We start from the raw sequence: 21,543 nt of genomic DNA, 5'->3' as shown, positions 1-21,543 counted from the left end.
CAACTAGAGGTCCTGTACCGCAAGGAAGGATCCTGCATGATGCAATGGAAGTCCTATGTGCCGCAACTAAGACCCAGTGCAGCTGAAATGAAGAAACACACACACAGATATTAAAGAAAACACTGGGCTAGATAAGCCCTTTCTCCTTCTGAGCGCTAATAGTCACAGCCCTTTTCCTGGATTTCGAGGCCTATCCTGTAGCCCACTCTACTCCTGTGTATTTGCTCACTTGCTCAGTGCTCAGCTGTGTCCGACTCTTTGTGACCCCATGGACTGTAGCCCACCAGGCTCCTCTGTCCCTGGGATTTCCCAGTCGAGAATACTGGAGTGGGTTGCCATGTCCATCTCCCCGGGATCTTCCTGACCCGAGGATTGAACCTTGAGTCTCCTGCATCTCCTGCACTGGCAGGAGGATTCTTTACCACCGCACCCCTGGGAAGCCCCTAAACCTACTTAACTTTATTTTGAGCCAATAAACATCCATCTCTGTGGGACCAGTCCTCCAGAGTTTTTGCCTACTCCTTGCCTTTGCTGTGTCCTTGCCTTCCTCATGATGTATCATCCATGTGGAATGTACTCTCTCTCCCGTGGCTTACTCACATTTGGCCCTGCCTCTGTTTACTTTCCATCTCTCTGCAGTCACCCCTGATTGCTCCTTTGTCTGAATTTCTATTGAACTGAAGGCCAATACTGAACAGTCGAGTACTTAATTCTTCTCTAATTGCTTCCTGCTCAAAATGTCTCATTGGAAGACCTGTAAGAGTCATGAGGACACAGTGCATGTCTTTTATTTCTTTGGAATCTCATTAGTGAAGTTCTGGGCATGCAGTCATTATTCAAACGCCCTGGAAAAGCATGATTAGCTCTGTTATTTGTGCTGCTCTCAGCTTTCTCAGAGCTTCTCACCTCAGTGCCGAAAATAAAGCTCAGTTCCCAGGAGTGAGCGATCCGTACCTCCTGTTCTTATCTTTTTGCCAAAAATACATTCCCTCATGGGTTGAGCTGGAAAAGTCAAATTCTGAAAAAAGTAGACAAATTTGTTGGGAGGGTGATGTGACTTTCTGTATTCCGCAGGAACTTTTTCATAAGCCAGAGAGTCACAACTGTTTTTTACTGATTTATCTATCTATTAATACTTATTTTTGGCTGTACTGGGTCTTTGCTACTGCGCTCAGGCTTTCTCTAGTTGTGGCGAGGGGGACTATTCTCTGGTTGAGGTGTGGCTTCTCTTGCTTTGGAGCATACGCTCTGGGGTGCTTGAACTTCAGCAGCTGTGGCCTGAGGGTTCCAGAGCTCAGGCTCAGTAGTTGTGGCCCACGGGCTTAGCTGCTTCACTGCGAATGGGATCTTCCCAGGACATGGGATTAAAATCATGTCTTCTGCATTGGCAGATGGGTCCTCAACCATTGGACCACCAGGGAAGTCCTTGGAGTCTATATGATTGATATATAGGTGAATCTAATGCCAGGCCAGGTTTGGGAACCATAGGTCAGTATTCATATGCCTTCGTTTATTTGATCCACTGCTTTGTTCCAGTGTGGGTGGAGGGTGGGCATGGGGGTGGAGGGTATCATGGGAGCATAGGCCATGATTTGTAACTCAGAAGAAGCAGCTGTAATTTCATGTGGATCCAACAGACAGGCTTGGTGTAGTTCTTGAAATATCCTGAACACCTGGAGATGAGAAGTCTTCAGCCTCCAGGATCTTTTGGCCTCTGAGTTGCTACTGAACTTTAGGAGTTGCAGAGGGATCAGCCCACGTGGGTGTTCATGGAGTCACAGATGCTGAGGTCACAGGCTCCACACAGATCTGGTAGGGTTAAAGCAGGCACACGTGTTGCCACGCCTCACTGCCCTGCTCAGGGCACACACTGCTGATCAGCCACAACCCCATCTCCAGTGGTGCTTAGAGAGGCCTTAGAATCCCAGCAATCAGTGCTAGCACACGGAACAAAACCTTTTACTCTCCTTGCCATTCCTACCAGCAATGTCCTAGTGTATTCCTGGGCTTCCCTGGTGGCTCAGCTGGTAAAGAGTCCACCTGCAGTATGGGAGACCTGGGTTTGATCCCTGGGTTGGGAAGATCCCCTGGAGAAGGGAAAGGCTGGCCACTCCAGCATCCTGGCCTAGAGAATTCCATGGACTGTATAGTCCATGGGGTCGCAAGGAGTCACAGTGTACTCCTAAATTTTGCTGAGCAGATTAACTTGCAGTTATTCACAGGGCACAGTTTAAAATTCAGTAGTAAGACACACTCTCTGCTCTCTCTGCTGTCTTTTCCTAGGTGAACCCCATCATGCCCTCGACAGAGCGACTAACCACATGTGCGCATTTGTACCTTGACCTTACAGACGCACGTGTGTGCTAGTCGCTGGGTCATGTCCTGATTCTTGGTGCTCCCGTGGACTGCAGCCCACCAGGCTCCTCTGTCCATGGGGTTCTCCAGGCAAGAATCCTGGCGTGAGGAGCCATTCCCTTCTCCAGGGGGTCTTCCCGACCCAGGGGTCAAATCCAGACCTCCTGCATTGCAGGCTGATCCTTTACTGTCTGAGCCACGAGGGCAGCCCTTGACCTTACAAACCATCTATGAACTGGTAACTCCCAACTTTATATTCCCACCCTAGAACCCTTCTTAACGAGACTCGGAGGCTGAGAAAGCTTAGAGGTCAGGTCTGAAGGCCAGGAGGCAGATAAGAATGTCTCTGCATGCACAGATCCTTGAGAGCAGACTGCTTATTTCTCTGAGGGTTGCCAACTACACCTGACACGGTGTCTTATATACAGCAGGTCCTCAATACCCGACTGCCGACTTTAGGTGATGCAGCTCCCTGTTTCTATGTGGAAGGATGGTATTCTTTTTCTCTGCCCTTCTTGCATTTCCGGGGCACAGCCTCTGGTAATGCTGGCTGCCCCGTTCCCTGTCCCTCCTAGGCTGGATGGGGTGTGGTTGTCTGTTACCTTGGTGGCTCCCAATGAGCCATGCCTCCTGATGTTTAGACCTTTGTGTTCTCTTTCCCCCTTGGAATCGGGGGTGGACCTGTGATTTGCTTTAACCAGGAGAATGTGATGGAAGTCATACTGTGCTAGTCCAACTGTGGCATGAACCTCAGGTCTCTGGTGTAGGATGGTATGTGTGTGTGTGTGTGTGAGAGAGAGAGAGAGAGAGAGAGAGAGAGAGAGAAATAGAAAACCGGAGAGAAAGATGGAGAGACTCAAAAAGACATTTTCCTGGAGCTAAGACACAGATGACTTTCTTTTTTTAAAGTCACATTTAAAAAAAATCGAATATCTCCTTTCTTTGTTATCACTCTTATCAAGAGTTTAGAAATCTCTATATTTAGAGTTTGGGGAGCTAGAGATTGGGGGTGACATCCTCTCATGGCCTGCATAAAGGCCAAAGCTGCTGCTTCAGACATCAAACGCCCGTCCAGCCCAGGCCAAGCATCAGACAGAACTGGGGCTCCACGTGCAAACTTAGAATAGATTCTGCTGTAAGCGGCAACCATCGGGAAAAGCCTATGACTCAGGTGCGTCACTCCGGGGCCCAGCGCAGGGCAGGGAGAGAGTGGGAAGCGTGGAAGGACTGGTCTTCGCCATGGGAACACCAGGCTGTGTGTCAGCTCTGAGCTGGAAGTGCCCAGTGGCTCACTGCTGTGGTTCGCAGGTAACACGGACATTCCTTCTGCCCTCGTGGGTCTCCCCCAGTGGCCACATCCTAGGGCAGCAGCTGAGCCACAGTAACTTTTTTTGTTCTGCCAAAAACTCTTAAGATGAGTGGGTAGAAGCAAGCAGGTGGAGCTTTTACTTGCAGGACTTCTGAAAAGAGAGGAGGATGTTGAAGGCAGGAATCAATGTTTCCCAAGGCTCTTTCTTAAAATACACAGTGTCTGGCCTCAGGAGGGCTGACTCACTGGCTGCCCAGGCTGGGTACCCCATCATGGGGCTACTATAATCCCAGGAGACCGGCTCACTCCCCACCTACAGCATCCCCAGCAACATCTGCTTCAGCTTATTAGAAAGTTAAAACAAGCAAGTGTCAACCCCTCATCTTTTCCACTTAAGGACACATTCCTCTTGGCTGACGCACATCCCTGCCCAAGGGTTCACCCCTGGACTGTGGGAGTGTGTCTGTGAGACTGCAAACGGATTTTAATGATAATTTGAGGAGCCTCTTACATCCTAGTTTATTTAACCTTCTCACACGAATAGCAAGGCTTCTCTGTGGGGAATCACGGAATGACTACTGACTTCACTAGACAAGCAGGGAGCCCTGGAAACAGGAAGCCAAAGAAACGTGCTCTCAAAGCCAAATGCATTCCCGTGTGTCAAACACAGGTAACTGCAGAAAGCAGTCTGGCCTTGGAGTCAGCAGGCTCAGGGTCAGCTCGCCGTCCTGCCAGATGCTGTGTGACCTGGGACAGGTTCCTTGACTTTTCGGAGCCCTCAGATCTCTGCCCTCAGATCTCTCGTCTGCTACCCTGCCGGCCACACGGGGATCTTCAGAAGTCTGAATGGACACCGGGGTGGGGAGGCTTCTTAGAGGACAACTGATGCTTCACTTCCTTCTATGACAGCACCACCCAGATGCCATGCAGCCTGAGCTTGAAATCGTTCTCACAGAGCGTCTAATGCACTGCGGGTTAGCTCAGATCTATTCTGAGCCGAAAGCTTCCTCCTTTAACATTCTGTCAACTGGTTCTTCTCTGGGTGAAACAAGAGAAGAAATACACAGAAACAAGCCCAGTCCCTCCTCTGTAAGAACACCTTGCAGGTTTCTGGAGGCAGGACCCCATCCCTGTGACCCAGCAGTCCTTACCCCTTCTCCCCACCAGGCCGAGCCTTTGCCCCTATTGTGGTTATTGGAGAACAATAACTGTGATACCTGCTGTGGTCATTGTTTTCCAAAGGCACATTAGGTAATTTATGATAATTTACGACCCTCAAAGTATCTTGTCTGGAACCGAATGTGGTATTCAGGATGATCTAAACAGGGGAGAATTAGGCAAGACATTCACCTCTCTTGTTCTAGTTGATTTGCCTCTGCTCATGTGAAGCGCAAGTCTCTCAGTCATGTCGGACTCTTTGTGACCCGATGGTCTAGACAGTCCATGGAGTTCTCCAGGCCAGAATACTGGAGTGGGTAGCCGTTCCCTTCTCCAGGGGATCTTCCCAACCCAGGGATCAAACCCAGGTTTCTGCACTGCAGGAACCAGCTGAGCCACCGGGGAAGCCCTCTGTCCGTGTAGCTGACCCCTGAATGGGCTGTTTCAGTGGTCCTATCTCAACAGCAATACTTCCTTCACAATCCCAGCTTCGAACCCTCGACTTTCTGATTATCTCTTCCCTTTCCTGCTTATTCCATCCGGTACCCAACTCAGTAATTCTCAGGCCTCACCAGGACCTACTGTCCACGGTCCACACCACAGTCTCTCAGCCCTCTTCTCCACCAGGCCCTCATCTGTCCCTTCTTACCTGGCCTAGATCTCATGACGCATCATTGCAATCATCCCCTTGAGGACACTGTCCAGCCCTTTCCTTCTCTTTCTCTCTCTTGCCTGGCAAAATCTCAGCCCTGATTAAGTCCTTCTCTCTGTGTCTTCCTGCCCTGTATTCAGACAGTGGAAACTGGCTACAGAAAATTACGGGTAAGTTAAATTCATGACCTAAGTTAAATTCATGGCCAGTAACCTGAAGGGGGTCCATGAAGCCACCCACCCACCGTTCTCTAGCTCCTAGTTGGGACATTACAGGTCCTGCTTCCTATACCTCAAACCTGTAGCCCCTCGGTCCCCATCCTCACTCTCAGCCAAAGACCCTGTCATCCAGGAGTGCTCCCACGGACTCCCCCACATCTACCCACCTGCCAGCATCTGTGTCCAGCGCATGGCCTTCCCTCTGTGTGTATGGGCTCTGTGCTCCCATCTCGGACAAAGCACCCAGGTGGACACCGGGCTATCATCCCCTGGCTTATTCGGCCCGTCCCCCCTGTACTCCACACTCCGCTATCAATCTCATCTTTTCTACAGAATCATCCCCACCTCATATAACTTCACTATTACTTTCCCTCATCTTCAAAAATGAAACCAGGGACTGCCCTGGTGGTCCAATGGTTAAGAACCCACCTGCCAATGCAGGGCACGGGGGTTCAATCCCTGGCACAGGAGAATCCCACATGCAGGGAAACCAAGTCAGCGCGTCACAGCTGCTGAAGCCCAGGTGTCTAGAGCCAGTCCTCAGCATCACGAGAAGCCACTGCAGTGAGAAGTCCGCGCACCGCAATGGCAGGTGGCCCCTGCTCGCCGCAATTAGAGAAATCGCTGCCCGCGCCCAGCGACTAAGACTCAGCACAGCCCAAAATAAAATAAGCAAATAATTTAAAAAAAAAAAGACAAAAACCACAGCAACAATAAAACGCTTTCTTCTTATCTCCGGATAAGGAATCCAGGTGAGCAGGCTTTAAAGTTTGGTAACCTGCCCAAGGTCATAGACCTGGAAGTGGTGGGGTGGGTGTGCCCACTGCCAAAGCCCACCCAGACGAGATGTCCTGGGCTGCAGAGGCCAGACCAGCTCTCTTTCAGCCAATCGCTGAACTCAGACAACAAAGTCCCTTGTCAAGGATGTGCAGACCAGCTCTGCCCTCCCCGGGCACTCTTGGGTGGCAAGCAAGGCTGGAGGCTTCCAAGTGAGAAGGGCCCTGCTGGATCTGCGGGGACCAGCTGGGCTGCTGAGACTGCCTTGACTGATGGGCCTGTCAGACTCGGCGTGGGAGGATGGGGGCTGTTTCCAGAACAGCCAGCGTGCCATCCCAGCAGCATGCCAGTCCGTGTAGGGGGAGCGGGTGGCAATGATGGCAGACAGATGGGGCAGGCTGGAGCGGGCGGCAGGAGCTGCCAGCGTGGTGCACCCTTGCGCAGAGATGACACCTCGTAAATCTCAGAGGCCCGCCCGTGTGGCCTGCAGCGGTGGCTCATTAACACCGCCTGGTCCTCGGAGCCGGAAAATGACAGCTAACAAGGCCAGCTGCCTTCCAGGCCATTCCATCAGAAGGACACACTTCTCTCCCCGAACCCTAAGAACACCTCTATTTCTGCCAGGAACCCAGAGCAGCTGGCCCAGGGGGGTTTTCCTCCCGGGACATCAGATACTTAACTGCCCCCTGATCACAGGGCCTTCAGCCGTCACCCCTCCTCTCCCTTCTAGGCTCCCCAAGGTTCTCCCAGAGAGCAAGCCCGTTTGGCTTTGAGATTTCCGAGGACACGGGGTCAAGTTGGAATTTTCGGACCACCCGGAAAAGCACGCGTCTCTGCCAAACCCCATGCTGACTTAGTCATCCTATCTTAACAGTCCGCTTCCGCAAGGGGCAGGCTGGCCCACTTACCTGTCCGTCACGGCCTGCATGAACTCGTCCAGAAGGCCGTCATATTCCTGCCCGCGGACGCGCCGGTGCTTCAGGCCAATGTACAGCGGGTCTCTGAGGAGCTCCTGCAACAGACGGCACCTGCCTCGTCAAGGGTCCCGGGCTGGTGGGAAGGTGGGGGGTGAGGGGGGCCAGGAGGGCGGCTGTCCCCCTCCGACTCCCCAGGTGCTGCCTGGAAGGGTCTGGACGCTAAGCCACTGATGCAGCATGGACCTCTGGGCAGGGGGTCTGGAGTTTAGGAACCAAGGATGCTTGAAGTAGCAAGACTCTCTGATACAGTCTTCCAACCTCTGACTGCAGCTCTGGGTTGATCCCAGGGCTTCTCAGCAGTAATACCATGGATGCTCTGGCCTGGACAATTCTTTGATGTGAAGGTGAACCTGCATATTATAGAATACTTAACATAGCAGTGTCTCTAGGTTCTTCCCACTTGGAGTGAGTAGCACCCCCAGGTTGTGACAATAAAAAAACATCTATAGACACCACCAAATGTCTCCCTGCAGAAAACTTCCTAAAGGAGATCAGTCCTGGGTGTTCATGGGAAGGACTGATGCTGAAGCTGAAATTCCAATACTTTGGCCACCTGATGCGAAGAGCTGACTCATTTGAAAAGACCCGGATGCTGGGAAAGATTGAAGGCGGGAGGAGAAGGGGACGACAGAGGATGAGATGGTTGGATGGCATCACCGACTCAATGGACATGAGTTTGAGCAAACTCCGGGAGTTGGTGATGGACAGGGAGGCCTGGCGTGCTGCAGTCCATGGGGTCGCAAAGAGTTGGATACAGCTGAGCAACTGAACTGAACTGAACTGAACTGAAATGTCTCCCTAGGGGACAAAAATTGACCCCGTTAAGAACTGCCACAGGCAACATCTGGATTGAGGTACTGGGTCTCAACCAAAGTCACCGATCTGGACTCAAATTAGGAAACCTTCCCTTCCTCCCTCCTGTCCTTCCCGTGAACGCTTACTGAATACCCATCACAGGCCTGGCACTGTGCCAGGCCCTGGGGACACAAGGAGGGACTGATAGAGCCAGCATTTTCCATTCAAGAAGGAAGCCCGCCATAAAGCGGCCCCGAGTCGGGTGCCCCCACCTTCTGTGTCTGCACTGGTCTGACGGCCTCTCCCACCTCTCCTGTACCCCTCACACACACATCTACACAGAAGCTGTGGGCTTATCCATGCACGACACATTTCCTGACCCTTTCCTGACCCTCTAGTGGCCTGCTGCCATTGGGCCTCTTGGGATTTGTGGGTAAGAGATGGTCTCTGCCTTCAAGGTGCTCAGTCTACTGCAGGTTGGCTGATGAGTCAGTAAACTCCACTACAGACAGAGAGACATTCCTGCAGCACAAAGTGTGGTCCATGGTGGCACAGAGGAGGAGTGGAGTAGTTCCCACCAGGGACAAGGGGGATGATGACATGGAAGAAATGGTCAGGTGTTAAAAGATGAGCAGAGGAGGGGAAAGGACTCGGGGGAGGGGTAGTTAGGGAGTCTGGGATGGACATGTGCACACTGCTATATTTAGAATGAGGATAACCAACAAAGACCTACTGTATAGCACAGGGAGCTCTGCCCAATGCCAAGTGGCAGCCTGGATGGGAGGGGAGTTTAGGGGAGAATGGATACATGTATATGCATGGCCGAGTCTCTTTACGCTTCACCTGAAACTATCACAACATTGTTAATCAGCTATACCCCAATACACAATAAAAAGTTAAAAAAAAAAAAATTTGCCAGGTGGGCTGGGCCCTCCAGGCTGAGAAGTCAACACAGAGAAAGACTGGGAGCTGGAGGTAAAAGCAGGAAAAAGTACCTGGTGACCTGATGTATTTAAGAAATAGGAAGCAATTTTATGTGTTAGGGTCTTTAGAAATTATGTTTTTGTGTCTTCCTTCCCCAAATATGCTTCCCAGGTGGCGCTAGTGGTAAAGAACCTGCCTGCCAATGCAGGAGACATGTGAGACAAAGGTTCGATCCCTGAGTCGGGAAGATCGAAGTTGGGAAGATACCCTGGAGGAGGGCATGGCAACCCACTCCAATATTCTTGCCTGGAGAATCCCCATGGACAGAGGAGCCTGGAAGGCTATCGTCCATTGGGTCACAAAGAGTCAGACGCAGCTGAAGTGACTTAGCACACATACCCCTAAATATGAGCTCCTTGGGGCCAAGGTTTTGTGTTCTCGTCAAATCTCCATCTGGACTTCTCCTGCAGGATTCAGAGGCAAGCATGTCAGGAGTCCTGCCCTCAAGGCGCTCGGCGTCAAGTCTCAGCTCCAGCACTGACCAGCTGTGTGACCTCAGGTGAATCACGTGACCTCTGGGAGCCTTCTTTTCATCTGTTCAGTTCAGTTCAGTCGCTCAGTCGTGTCTGACTCTTTGCAACCCCATGGACTGCAGTATGCCAGGCTTCCCTGTCCATCACCAACTCCTGGAGCTTGTTCAAACTCATGTCCATTGAGTCAGTGATGCCATCCAACCATCTCATCCTCTGTCGTCTCCTTCTCCTCCGACCCTCCCAGCATCAGGGTCTTTTTCAATGAGTCAGTTCTTTGCATGAGGTGGACAAAGTACTGGAGTTTTAGCTTCAGCATCAGTCCTTCCAAGGAATATTCAGGACTGATCTCCTTTAGGATGGACTGGGTGGATCTCCTTGCAGTCCAGGGGACTCTCAGGAGTCTTCTCCAACACCACAGTTCAAAAGCATCAATTCTTCGGTGCTCAGCTTTCTTTATAGTCCAACTCTCACATCCATACATGACTACTGTAGAAACCACAGCTTTGACTAGACGGATCTTTGTCGACAAAGTAAAGTTAGATGGGAATAAGATACCATCTGCCCAGCTCGATGGTGATGAGGAAATGAAATGATACTGATATATGTGAGAGAGCTTTGTGAATCATAACACACGCTGTAAAGTAACGGCAGCAGCTTTAACTTTCATGGTGTTTCCTGTGTGCCGGGTACTTCAGAAGGACGGCCAGACACAGCGAGGTTAGGAGACTCGACCAGCCCTTGAGCTAGTGAGTGGAGGAATCTGGATTCAGACTCATGGCTGCCAGCTCCAGAGCCCATGATCCTAAGCTCTGGGCCAAGCTGCTTAAGTGGTTTTTTGGCACATCAACCAGAATTGACTTATACTTGTTTAAGACACCAGTCTAGGTCCATACTGTCTTGAAGGTGCTATAGGAGGTGGAGGGGGAAAGGTATAGAGGACAGAAAAGATCAGGAAATATCTACCTTCCCAACCCCTCACTCCCCAATCCTCAGTCCACATGTCTCAGGTGGATTTAACACTTTCTCCAAGGATCCACATGGCTACATCTGAGAAACGTAGGATCTAAACTTCATTTCTCAATCTCTTTACTTTCTGAGTTATGCATCCTTGAGATTCCTTAGGACTCTGCTCTAGCAGTTCTATGTGTATGTCTGTGTGTGTGCGTGCACGTGTGGGCAAATGATGAGAAAGGGACATATAGCCTTTCACCGGCCACTTTCAAAATGACCATCTGAAAGCCACTGAGAGACAGAAACGTCCAGCCAAGGGGACCAAAGAAGTAAATGATGATGTAACAACAAGACGGACAACAGGCAGCCACAGAAATTGGGTTAAGCCTATGCAGACACCTGGACAGACACGCATGAGATGATTTAAAATGGAAAAAGTGAGAAATAAAATTGCACAGATATCTCAGTTTCATCTGTCTGAAACACATCAACACAGAAAAGGCATACACAGAATGATAAAAACGGTATAACTCTTGGCATTTGCAGAAAACATTCACTTTTTCAGTTCTTATAGAGATGAAAGGGTTCACGGTAAGTTATAATTTGTCATGTTTCCAAGAGACAGATTGAGTCAGTGGTATTTTAGGCAGCCAAGAATGGTTTTCCTGGTGCTGCATATGTGGTTTCTGGGGGCAAGTCCAATTCTCCAGTAGTATTGAAGAATTTTAGAATCTTCTAAAAACTTCTCAGTATATCTGCATTTAAGATGAAGGGTTAATCCTAACAAAGTACTACTAAGTTATAAGAGGGACTAGGAAGCTTTGAAAAAAGTCTTGATATTTTATAGTGCTTATTTTATTTATAATAAAACATTTTATATCTGAAATATTTCAAAACTAAGTGCACCAAAAAATGGGGGAGAAAGTTTCTGTGTGGAGATGACATGAAAACATAGCTTCTCATACTTGTATAGAGCTTTCGAGTAATTCACTTGTTCTGAATCCAAAGTAGCTTGATTTGGGACTTCCTTGGTGGTCCCGTGGCTAAGACTCCGAGCTCCCAATGTAGGGGGCCTGGGGTCGATTCCTGGTCAGGGAACTAGATCCCGCATGCCACAGCTAAAGATTCCACGTGCTGCATAAAGGCAGCAAGTAAGACCAGACACAGCCAATAAATAAACAAATATTAAAAGAAGAAACCATGTGTGGAATATGATGCAAACATTTTTCTAAAAAAGTAGTTCAAGCCTTCTGTCTTGCGTGCTCTCATGCCCATTTTACAGATGAGGAAGGTGGAGTTCAAGGGTTTAAATAAACTACCCAAGCTCACGCAGCCAGAAAGTAGCAAAGCTGAAACTGAGCCTTGCTTTGACTGGATCTCCTGATGGTGCCCTCCCCACCCCACCGTTTGACACTGCAGGGACCAGGGAATGTGGGTGTGGCTCCTGATCCCCGCCCTGGTCCTCCTGAGAGCCCAGGAGTGGCTGGACGCTCCAGCTGGTGCTGCAGACCCGGCTGGGGTCTGGGGAAACGCAGCGTCCACATCTCCAGTCAGCTGGTGGTCCTTCGGCAGGAGCGAAGACGGCTTGTCATGAGCAGCAGAGGGTGGAGCTTCCATGCTGTTCCACTTGGAACAAGAAATCCGCATTCCGCCCTGTGTCCCACCGAGTGACATAAAGTGGGTTCTGGGATTGGACGCACCTGGGTTCGCATTCAGGCTCTGTCACCCAACGAGCTCTGAGACTCCGGGTACTCAGCCCTGCTTCGTTTTACCTCTCTGTCCAGTGGCGATAATAACAATCTCTCTCTGTATTTTATTGAAGTATAGTTGACTTACAATGATCTCCACTGCATAGTGCAAGCTCCTTGAGGAAAGGGTCCTTATTGACGTGCATCTCCCTAGTGATGCTTACAGTGCTGTGCGTGGCAGGCCATTTAAAAGCATTTATGACCTAATATCATTGTTGTGCAAAATGAAAAAAGAATAAAAAATAGCAGTAAGATTATATACTGAAAACACCAAAAATTTAGATGCCTTAATAGTGTATACATGAAAATACTCAACTGTCCCTTTTTAAAATAGTTCTTTGGAATGCTTGACGGTTAAAATCAATACCACATCGCAGTGAAGATCCCTCTGCCAGAAACAGTAGCTCGCTCACCAAAAGGTGAGGGCTGCAGACGTTCAGTCCAGTAAACACAGCCTGAATTACAGGCCTGTGACCCTCCTAGCATTTGGTATTTAATTCCTGTCTTTCACCTAAACTGTCCTGGACTTTAAGCATTCTGGGAAAGGCAAAGCTTTTCTTCTTTTTTAAAACCTCAGCATGTCTCCTTCATCTGACTTATTTGCTTTCTCTTCAAGATAAATTGTATCTTATCATGAAAAGTATAGTATCTGCCATCATCACTCACATTAAATGAGGTTTCCTCATAACAAACATTTATCCTTAGTTTTATGTCATCTTGACCAATGTTATGTAATTTCTGTTAGCTGATTGTGGTATACGATGTTTAATGTGAAAAGAAATGAAAACTTTCTTCATCTGTTGTAGAATATTTCTCTTCTTTTAAATGACTTCTGTTCGTAATTTTGATGTAAAATTTTGTGTCTCCACTATTTTCCTCTTTTTTCCTTCAGTTTATTTCATTACATTCTTCAGTAAAATAAAAAAAAATAAAAGCATTTATGATGTGAGTTGCATTTATTTCAGCACTGGGCTAAGGAGAGGCTGAATTAAAAACTAGGCAGGTCTTAGAAATCACTTGGTTTGGCTTCCTCCACAGGAGTTTTTGAGGCCCGGAAAGATTAAGTGAACTGCCTATGTTCACAAAATGAATCTGGTGGAAGCAACAGGTGGCAATGACTGGAGCATGGGGTCTTCTTAGTAGGGACCAGCGTCCTCAGCTCCAAGCCTGCCAAGTTCTCTCTGCTAGGCTGTTGCCAAGTTCTCGCTGGCACTAAGTCAGTCTACAACTGTAACTTCAGGCTGAGGCTCTACGCAAAGCAGATGAACCAGAACTTTCTCCGCTGCCATGGGAGTTGAGTGTGCCCTCTGTGGGTGTCTGCCTGGCTCTGACTTTTTTTTTTAAGGGGAGAAACAATAATTTATTGAATCACAAAACTGAAGAGTATAGAGGTAGGCTGGCTTCAGATATGACTGAAGCTAAGCACCAAAATAATATCGTAATACAATACTCATTCTTGCTATTTAATCTCTCTCTCCAAACCATAATTTTATAGCTCTTTCTTCTTTGTGTTGCATTCCGGTTTTTTTTATTGTGATAAACGTCACATAATATAAAACATATTTTAACCATGTCTAACTGTACAGTTCAGTGGCACGATTACCACTCCATGTACCACAATTGTACGTTATTGGACGGACAGTTCTCACCATAATCCATCTCCCAAGGTTTTCAGCTTCCCGAGCTGAAACTCCGTCCCCATTAAACACTAGCTCCCCATTCTCCCTTCTCACCACCCTTGCCCCCGACCACTGGCACCTACCAAATGTACTTTCTGACTCTATGAATTTGACAATTTTGGGTACCTCGTATAAGTGGAATCAAACAGTATTTGTCTGCTCCTAATGTATGTTGGAATGCAGGCTTCCTCGTGGCTCAGCAGTAAAGAATCTGCCTTCTCTGCAAGAGCTGCAGGAGACTCGTGTTCGGTCCCTGGATTGGGACGATCCCCTTTAGGAGGGCATGGCAACCCACTCCAGTGTTCTTGCCTAGAGAATCCCAGGGACAGAGGAGCCTGGCGGGCTACAGTCCATGGGTTGCAAAGAGTCAGACACGACTGAAGCGACTTAGCACATATATTGGAATGCATTATTAAGGTTAACTTAATACATGCTGGCTCTGACTTTTCAAGGTGAAAAATCTTGGAGACTAAATGTCATGGAAAACAAAACGGCTTGCTCCACTTCACCTGCCATGTCATCGAGTGCTGGGTTTAAACTGGAAGATGAACCTCTTGGCCTGGAAAAACACTTATCTTGCATAGCAACAGGCACACAAAGGTGTTATTCAGAGAACATCTGGGGGTCTGGGGAGGTCATGGGATTGGGTCCGCGGTGTGGACACAGGGCTCTTTCTCCCTCCAGGTGACAGCTATGCCCACCACATACTTCTCTGGAAGCTTGGTCAACCCAAGGGTGAGCGACAACGATCCTAGGACGGGACTCCTCACTGGTCACAGGTGCACAGGCAGCCAGCGCCTGACAGCGCCGTGGGTGAACGCTATTGTCATCTGCAGTGAGGACAGTCTTGCCAGGGAAGCCTTCACCCCCTGGCTCTGGGGGCGATCCCATGCTGCTTTGGCAACCAGTAACCCCCAAGGCACTGTTGACCAGGTTCTGCTGGTGATCTGTCCCCTCCACCCCTCTTCAGTCATCCCCATGAGACTCTCACGGCATCTCCTGGAGAGGAGACGCCACCAGAGCCCCACAGAGACTCTCACGGCGTCTCCTTGAGAGGAGACTCCACCAGAGCCCCACAGAGACTCTCATGGCATCTCCTGGAGACGAGACTCTCACGGCGTCTCCTGGAGAGGAGACTCCACCAGAGCCCCACAGAGACTCTCACGGCGTCTCCTGGAGAGGAGACTCCACCAGAGCCCCACAGAGACTCTCACGGCGTCTCCTGGAGAGGAGACTCCACCAGAGCCCCACGAGACTCTCTTGGCGTCTCCTGGAGAGGAGACTCCACCAGAGCCCCACGAGACTCTCTTGGCGTCTCCTGGAGAGGAGACTCCATCAAAGCCCCATGAAACTCTCACAGCATCTCCTGGAGAGAAGACACCACCAGAGCCCCACAGAGACTCTCTTGGCGTCTCCTGGAGAGGAGACTCCATCAAAGCCCCATGAAACTCTCACAGCATCTCCTGGAGAGAAGACACCACCAGAGCCCCACAGAGACTCTCACGGCGTCTCCTGGAGAGGAGACTCCACCAGAGCCCCACGAGACTCTCACGGCGTCTCCTGGAGAGGAGACTCCACCAGAGCCCCACAGAGACTCTCTCGGCGTCTCCTGGAGAGGAGACTCCACCAGAGCCCCACGAGACTCTCACGGCGTCTCCTGGAGAGGAGACTCCACCAGAGCCCCACAGAGACTCTCTCGGCGTCTCCTGGAGAGGAGACTCCACCAGAGCCCCACGAGACTCTCACGGCGTCTCCTTGAGAGGAGACTCCACCAGAGCCCCACGAGACTCTCACAGCGTCTCCTGGAGAGGAGACTCCACCAGAGCCCCACAGAGACTCTCTTGGCGTCTCCTGGAGAGGAGACTCCATCAAAGCCCCATGAAACTCTCACAGCATCTCCTTGAGAGAAGACACCACCAGTGCCCCACAGAGACTCGCACGGTGTCTCCTTGAGAGGAGACTCCCTCAAAGCTCACGACGTGGGCAGGAGAAGACACGAGGGCTAGAAGCCAGGCCCAGGGTTGCCCCTCAGAACCCCTGGCACAGAGTGGGGCAAGCGTGGGGTTTGGACCTAAATCTGGGGGAAGTCATTCCTGCCCTGGGGCCCCTTTTCCTGCGTGAAACCAGGGAGGGTGAGCCAGAAGCACGGACATCTAACATCTTGCGTGTGTGTGCTAATCACTCAGTTGTGTCTGACTCTTTGTGACCCCTTGGACTGTAGCCCGCCAGGCTCCTCTGTCCATGGGATTCTCCAGGCCAGAATACTGGAGTGGGTTGCCATTCCCTTTTCTAGGGGATCTTCCTGATCCAGGGATCAAAGCCAGGTCTCCCGCATTGCAGGTGGATTCTCTACCTTCTGAGCAGCCAGGGAAGCCTAGTATCTCGTCAGTATGCTATCTCATGCGGACAGTGTGTGACTCTGCTGTGTGTGTTTGAAACAAGGCGCACAGACCGATCCACACACAGCCGTCGGATCCGCACACGGCTGTCCGGCAGCGGTGGAGGGGGGCGGTTTTGACCAGAGCAGGTGCCCTGCCGAATGGGGTGGGGCTCCCTCTCCCCGGCGTTTGGAACATCACAGGATGCCCCTCCCTCATGCGCTCATGCCTCATATATTTATTTTTCCAAACCTCCTTGGTGTCGGCAGGTAAAACTGACTCAGAGTTTCAGGGCTGTAGACACAGATGTTTTCCTTCAACAGGAAACCTGGAGGGGTGTTTTCTTTGACTCTGATTAAAGCTCCTTTTGCCTCAGGAGTTTCTTTTTAATAGAGACATGCACACAGATGGTCTAGTTGTTCTAACACTAAAGCCTTCACCACAGCATCCTCCTTGAACTGGCACAGAAATGGTAGCTGCAAGTAGACGCTCCCTCTCCCATGGCTTGCTCTGGGCAAGAGATGTGCTCCCCGATTTCAAGCGGAAAAATCTTGCAAACTGATTATTTTCAAAAAGACCTCTAGGGTGGGATACCACGTAGTGAATGCGTTTGGAAAGAGAGAGATCGCTGTCTTCCGTTTCCCCAAGGTGGGCCTCTTTGTAACTTCCTTAAAGACAGTCTGGAGGGAGTTCACCTCTCCTTGCAGGGGAAGGGGCGTGAAAATGGCATCGCTAAGCCTTAGTTTGATCCTGACTGTCTGTGGAACCCGGAGTATGGGAAACATCTCTTTTCCCACTCTTCATCACCCAGTCTGTAACACAGATAAGCTTGAGATCTTGGAGCAGTGTGCCACGGTAGACAAGGCAACTCTGGTAGCCAGAGAGAAGCTGGGCTCAAATCTCAGCTCCGACACTTAGGGATGTGGGGCCTGAGGAAAATAGCACGTTTGTCTCAGTGTCCCCATCTGTAAAATGGGGAGACCAATATCTCACATATAGCCGGCGTGACAATGAAACAGACTGAATCATACAAGGGCCTGGCCCACTGTGGGTGACGGCTGAGGTCTGCCTGGGCTGGGTGAGAACTGCTTTCTCTCACACAAGTGGTGTTGCCTGGTCCTCCAGCTGGGGAACCCCCTGGTCCTTTCTGACAGGAGGGAGTAGGCCCAGGGGACGCTCTCTGCCTTCCACACCCAGGAGGGAGCGGTGATGCGGGGGCCAAAAGCCACGGGGGAGCGGGGAAGCAGACCCTTTGAGTAGCTGTACCTCTTGAGCCATTAAAATGTTAGGTGACAATGCTGAAACACGGACAGCTAGCCCAGTCCACCCACGCCTGGCTCTTTATCTCCCGCAGCCTCATAGAGTGTCTAACACCTACTAAACACTTCATAAACTTAAAAAAAAAAGTAAAGAGAAAGTGCTGACAACATAATTCTCATTGAAGAAATCAGAACGAAATTAGGGGCACGGTGTGATGATGACTGGGCAGCAGCTACATCCACGTACACACGCAGGGACATGTGGGATGGGGGCACAGATGTGGCACAGCGGGAGAAAGGCCGCTTCCTTCTTCCTTTAGAATTCTGAATAACGCGTCGAAGTTACTTTAGGAATACAAATTCTAAAAGTCAAGAAGTGCTTTCTCCTCATAAAGCGACGGAAACCTGGGGAGGCGGCGTGGTGAGGAGGACACAGGTGGTCAGGGCCCCCTCCTGCCGAGGGAGGAGGTAGACGGGCCCCTGGGCTGGACATCTGGGGTCTGTCAAGTGGAGGGAAACTGAAGCTTTGTTCTCACCCAGACACTCCAGGGACAAAGCGAGTGGCAGGAGCTGAGCTCTGCTGGAGTGAAGAGGGACGGTGACCACTCAGGTGCCCACTCCTGAGCTCAGGAAAACTTCCCTGTCTGCACATGCGTAGGAAGGCTCCTCGGCGGTCACAAAGGGAGGATGTGCCAGCCCATAATAAGTGTGGACATACTCCCACAGGCCTCTGTGGTGGGGTCCCTCTTATCAAAACTTGTACTCATATCTTGGACGAGTCCTAGGACAAGTCCCGTGTGAAAAAAAGAAACAAAATAATTGGCCAAATGTAAACAAAGGCCTTAAAGGACTGTCCTATGTCAGTGATTTAAATCACCTCTCTACTGCGTGCCTCATTCAGGATGCCTACACTCCTCCCCAGGTGTATCTCTGCCTATCTTCTGACTTACTGTACTCCTCCTCGTAACAGACGGCTTGCCCAGTGACTCAGTGGGAAAGAATTCACCTGCAATGCAGGAGCCGCAAGAGACTCGGGTTCGATCCCTGGGTGGGGAAGAGCCCCTGGAGGATGAAATGGCATCCCTCTCCAGTATTCTTGCCTGGAGACCCCCTCCATGGACAGAGCGGCCTGGCGGGCACCTCATTAGAGAGGATGCCTATTCCCTTTGTCTCCAGGTGTGTATTTCTGCCTTGCTTCTGTCTTAGATATTAATAAACTGTTCTGCTGTGTCTCTAACAATATCTGTTATGATGCTTTTTGCCTCCTTGAAACATTCTTGCTTTCCAATGAGGAAAAGAACCAGGGAACTCTGCTTCCAGCCTCTAGCCCCTGGTGGTCTGGTGGTTAGCACTCATGGTTTTTATCCAGGTTACCCAGGTTCAGTTCCTGGGCAGGCAACTAAGATCTCTCTTTGGGACCACTCACTGCTCCAAGATCTCTGCCATTTCTAGCAGATCTTCTTAGGGAAATTAATCTCTCTGGGCCTCAGTTTCCTCAGCTGTAAACAGAAGGTAATAACTGATGCTCCACCCATAAGGCTATTGTCACGCTTAAACAGGGTGGCCTGTGAAAGGGCCAAGATTACTCATCCTTTCCACCACCTTTTCTGATGGGTTTGTTACAAGTTGTAGTAATGCAGTTGTTGTGTCCAACTCTTTGCCGCTCCATGGACTATAGTCTGCCAGGCTCCTCTGTCTATGGACTTCTTCAGGCAAGAATACTGGAGTGGGTTGCCACTCCCTTCTCCAGGGGATCTTCCCGACCCAGGGACTGAATCCAGGTCTCCCGCATTGCAGGCAGATTCTTTACCATCTGAGCCACCGGGGAAGACCCTGGTAGTTACAAGTTGAGGCCCACTCTAAACTTCCGCACATCATTGCTGGGTGCTGGACCTTTAACGATAAAGGATGTCAGATACCTGCTAAAGGCAGCCAACACCCTTCCAAGGGATGCAATGGCCTCAGAATCAACCTCAAGCCATTCCATTTCTTGTCTGGAAACAGCTTTTAGGAGACAGAGAGAGGGAAAGGTCTCAATTAAATCCAGTTGGAACATAGCAGGAGGTGATGGGTGGGAATAATAACACAAAGTTTGCTCTCCTCATCCACATTTACATGGCTTCCACTCATGTTCTTTGTGGCTGAGGGACAATTTCAGCAAAACTCAGGCATCTGGTTGGGCAAGGGAAACCACATAATGGGGCAGACCTTAAAGACTGGTCTTGATGAGCAATTATAAGGCAGGTACCACTATCCAGCCTCCCTTCTCCTAGGCTGGTGGGGAGGCATATGGAGAAGTGCTTTAGATGTGGGTGAGCACTCAGTAACCTCCTGGCCCAGGCTCCAGTTCCACTGGCAGGGGTGGAGTCTAGAGGAATACAGGGGCTCTTCTGGCCGTCAGGGGTGGGGATCAGGGCCCATGTTCCCAGGCCAGCACTCTGGCTGCTGGCTTGTCCTCCCCCAGCCCCTCCCACCTCCACGGGTTCCCAGCCTGAAGCCAGGTCTGGCTGCTTCTCCCTCACTTGACTGCATCTGGGGATGAAACCTGAAAAAGCATAATTTCTCACTAGGGGTTACAGTGCGTATTCTTATTTAGAAATGAGGGTGTTGTGTGGTGGCCAGAGAGGAAGGAGACTTTGGAAAGAGCTACAAAAAGCTTTCCTGAGAAAGATCACACAGGATACCAACAGTATAAGCTTTCCTGACAACATGAATCAAGAATCTAGGTAATGACCATTCTCTTTGCCTCAATATTTCTGTTCGTAGGAATTTATCCTTGGGAAATCATCAGGGATAGGAAGACTGACCTGCAAAAATGGGTATGAGAGCAAAATTATATTTGCAAGAAGATAGAAACCATCTAAGTGTCCAAGAGTGGAGAGTTTCTTACATGAACTGTGATACATCAGGCAGCTATGAAAATGACACTGTGGAAGAATGGCTAGTGACCTGGGGGAAAACCCCCAACACACATTATCTTTAAAAAAGCAGAAAACAAAATTGTACATGCAATATAAACTTTATTTTGTTTTCTTTTCTCTAGACAATCAGATTTCCGAGTCTCAATCGCAAATTGTCAGCTAAATGAGATTTCATATAAATCATCACATATTTAATTTTGCTTTTATAAATGCTAAATTTGGTGGGGGTAAGGCTGGAAAGAAATATTCCAAGTTGCAAACAATGATTATTACTGGTTGTGTGACTAATATTTTATTTTTAATACTTCTCTGGATTTTTCTCAGATGGACATGCACTGATTTAAAATCCAGAGATAAATGTCATTAAGAAGGAGTTCTTTCATGTTCTCTGACACAAAGACACAGAGCTGTGAATTGCAGATGGCATGAAGAACGTGACAGGGTGGTGGTCCCCAGAGCAGACAAACTTCCGGCTGGGGTTTGAGCTCCTAAACTATAAATCTGCCAGAAGCCTGCAGGGCCTCCCAGCCACAGTGTGGGTCAGTTTCTCTCCATGGGGTTACAGGACACTCATGTGCCTGATCCAGGCATTTCAGCCTTTGGTCCCAGTGCTTCGAGTTTTAATCCTTTTACAGAGGTGGTTGTTGTTATTTATTCACTAAGTCGTGTCCGACTCTCTGTGACCCCAGGGACTGTAGCCTGCCAGGCTCCTCTGTCCATGGGATTTCCCAGGCAAGAGTACTGGAGTGGGTTACTATTTCCTTCTCCAGGGGATCTTCCCTACCCGGGGACCCACCCTGTGTCTCCTGCATTAGCAGGTGGATTCTTTACCAATGAGCCAGCGGGAAAGTTCTTTACAGAGGTAGTTCACCTCTAAAATGCTGAAAAAATACAGCCCAGCAGCCACTC

At 49.8% G+C, this 21,543-nt stretch overlaps 1 protein-coding gene and 1 non-coding gene across 5 annotated transcripts in view; both read right to left on the bottom strand.

Annotated features, from left to right (window-relative positions):
* The window catches only part of ME3 (malic enzyme 3), a 219,841-nt gene that overhangs the window by 43,787 nt on the left and 154,511 nt on the right, over positions 1-21,543 (bottom strand). For all 4 annotated transcript variants that reach the window (XM_043451455.1, XM_043451452.1, XM_043451453.1 and 1 more), the window contains one exon: positions 7,378-7,481. In XM_043451455.1, the coding sequence (XP_043307390.1) occupies positions 7,378-7,481 (104 nt within the window). The remainder of the gene's footprint in view (positions 1-7,377; positions 7,482-21,543) is intronic.
* On the bottom strand, positions 20,756-20,825 carry LOC122431493. The gene has a single exon (XR_006266517.1). It is a non-coding gene; the product is annotated as a small nucleolar RNA SNORD30 (small nucleolar RNA).

The sequence above is a fragment of the Cervus canadensis genome, chromosome 29, assembly GCF_019320065.1.
Source record: "Cervus canadensis isolate Bull #8, Minnesota chromosome 29, ASM1932006v1, whole genome shotgun sequence".
Classification (NCBI taxonomy): Eukaryota; Metazoa; Chordata; class Mammalia; order Artiodactyla; family Cervidae; genus Cervus; species Cervus canadensis.
The sequence above is the reverse complement of the archived record's forward strand: the minus strand, read 5'-3'. Positions and strand labels throughout refer to the sequence as shown.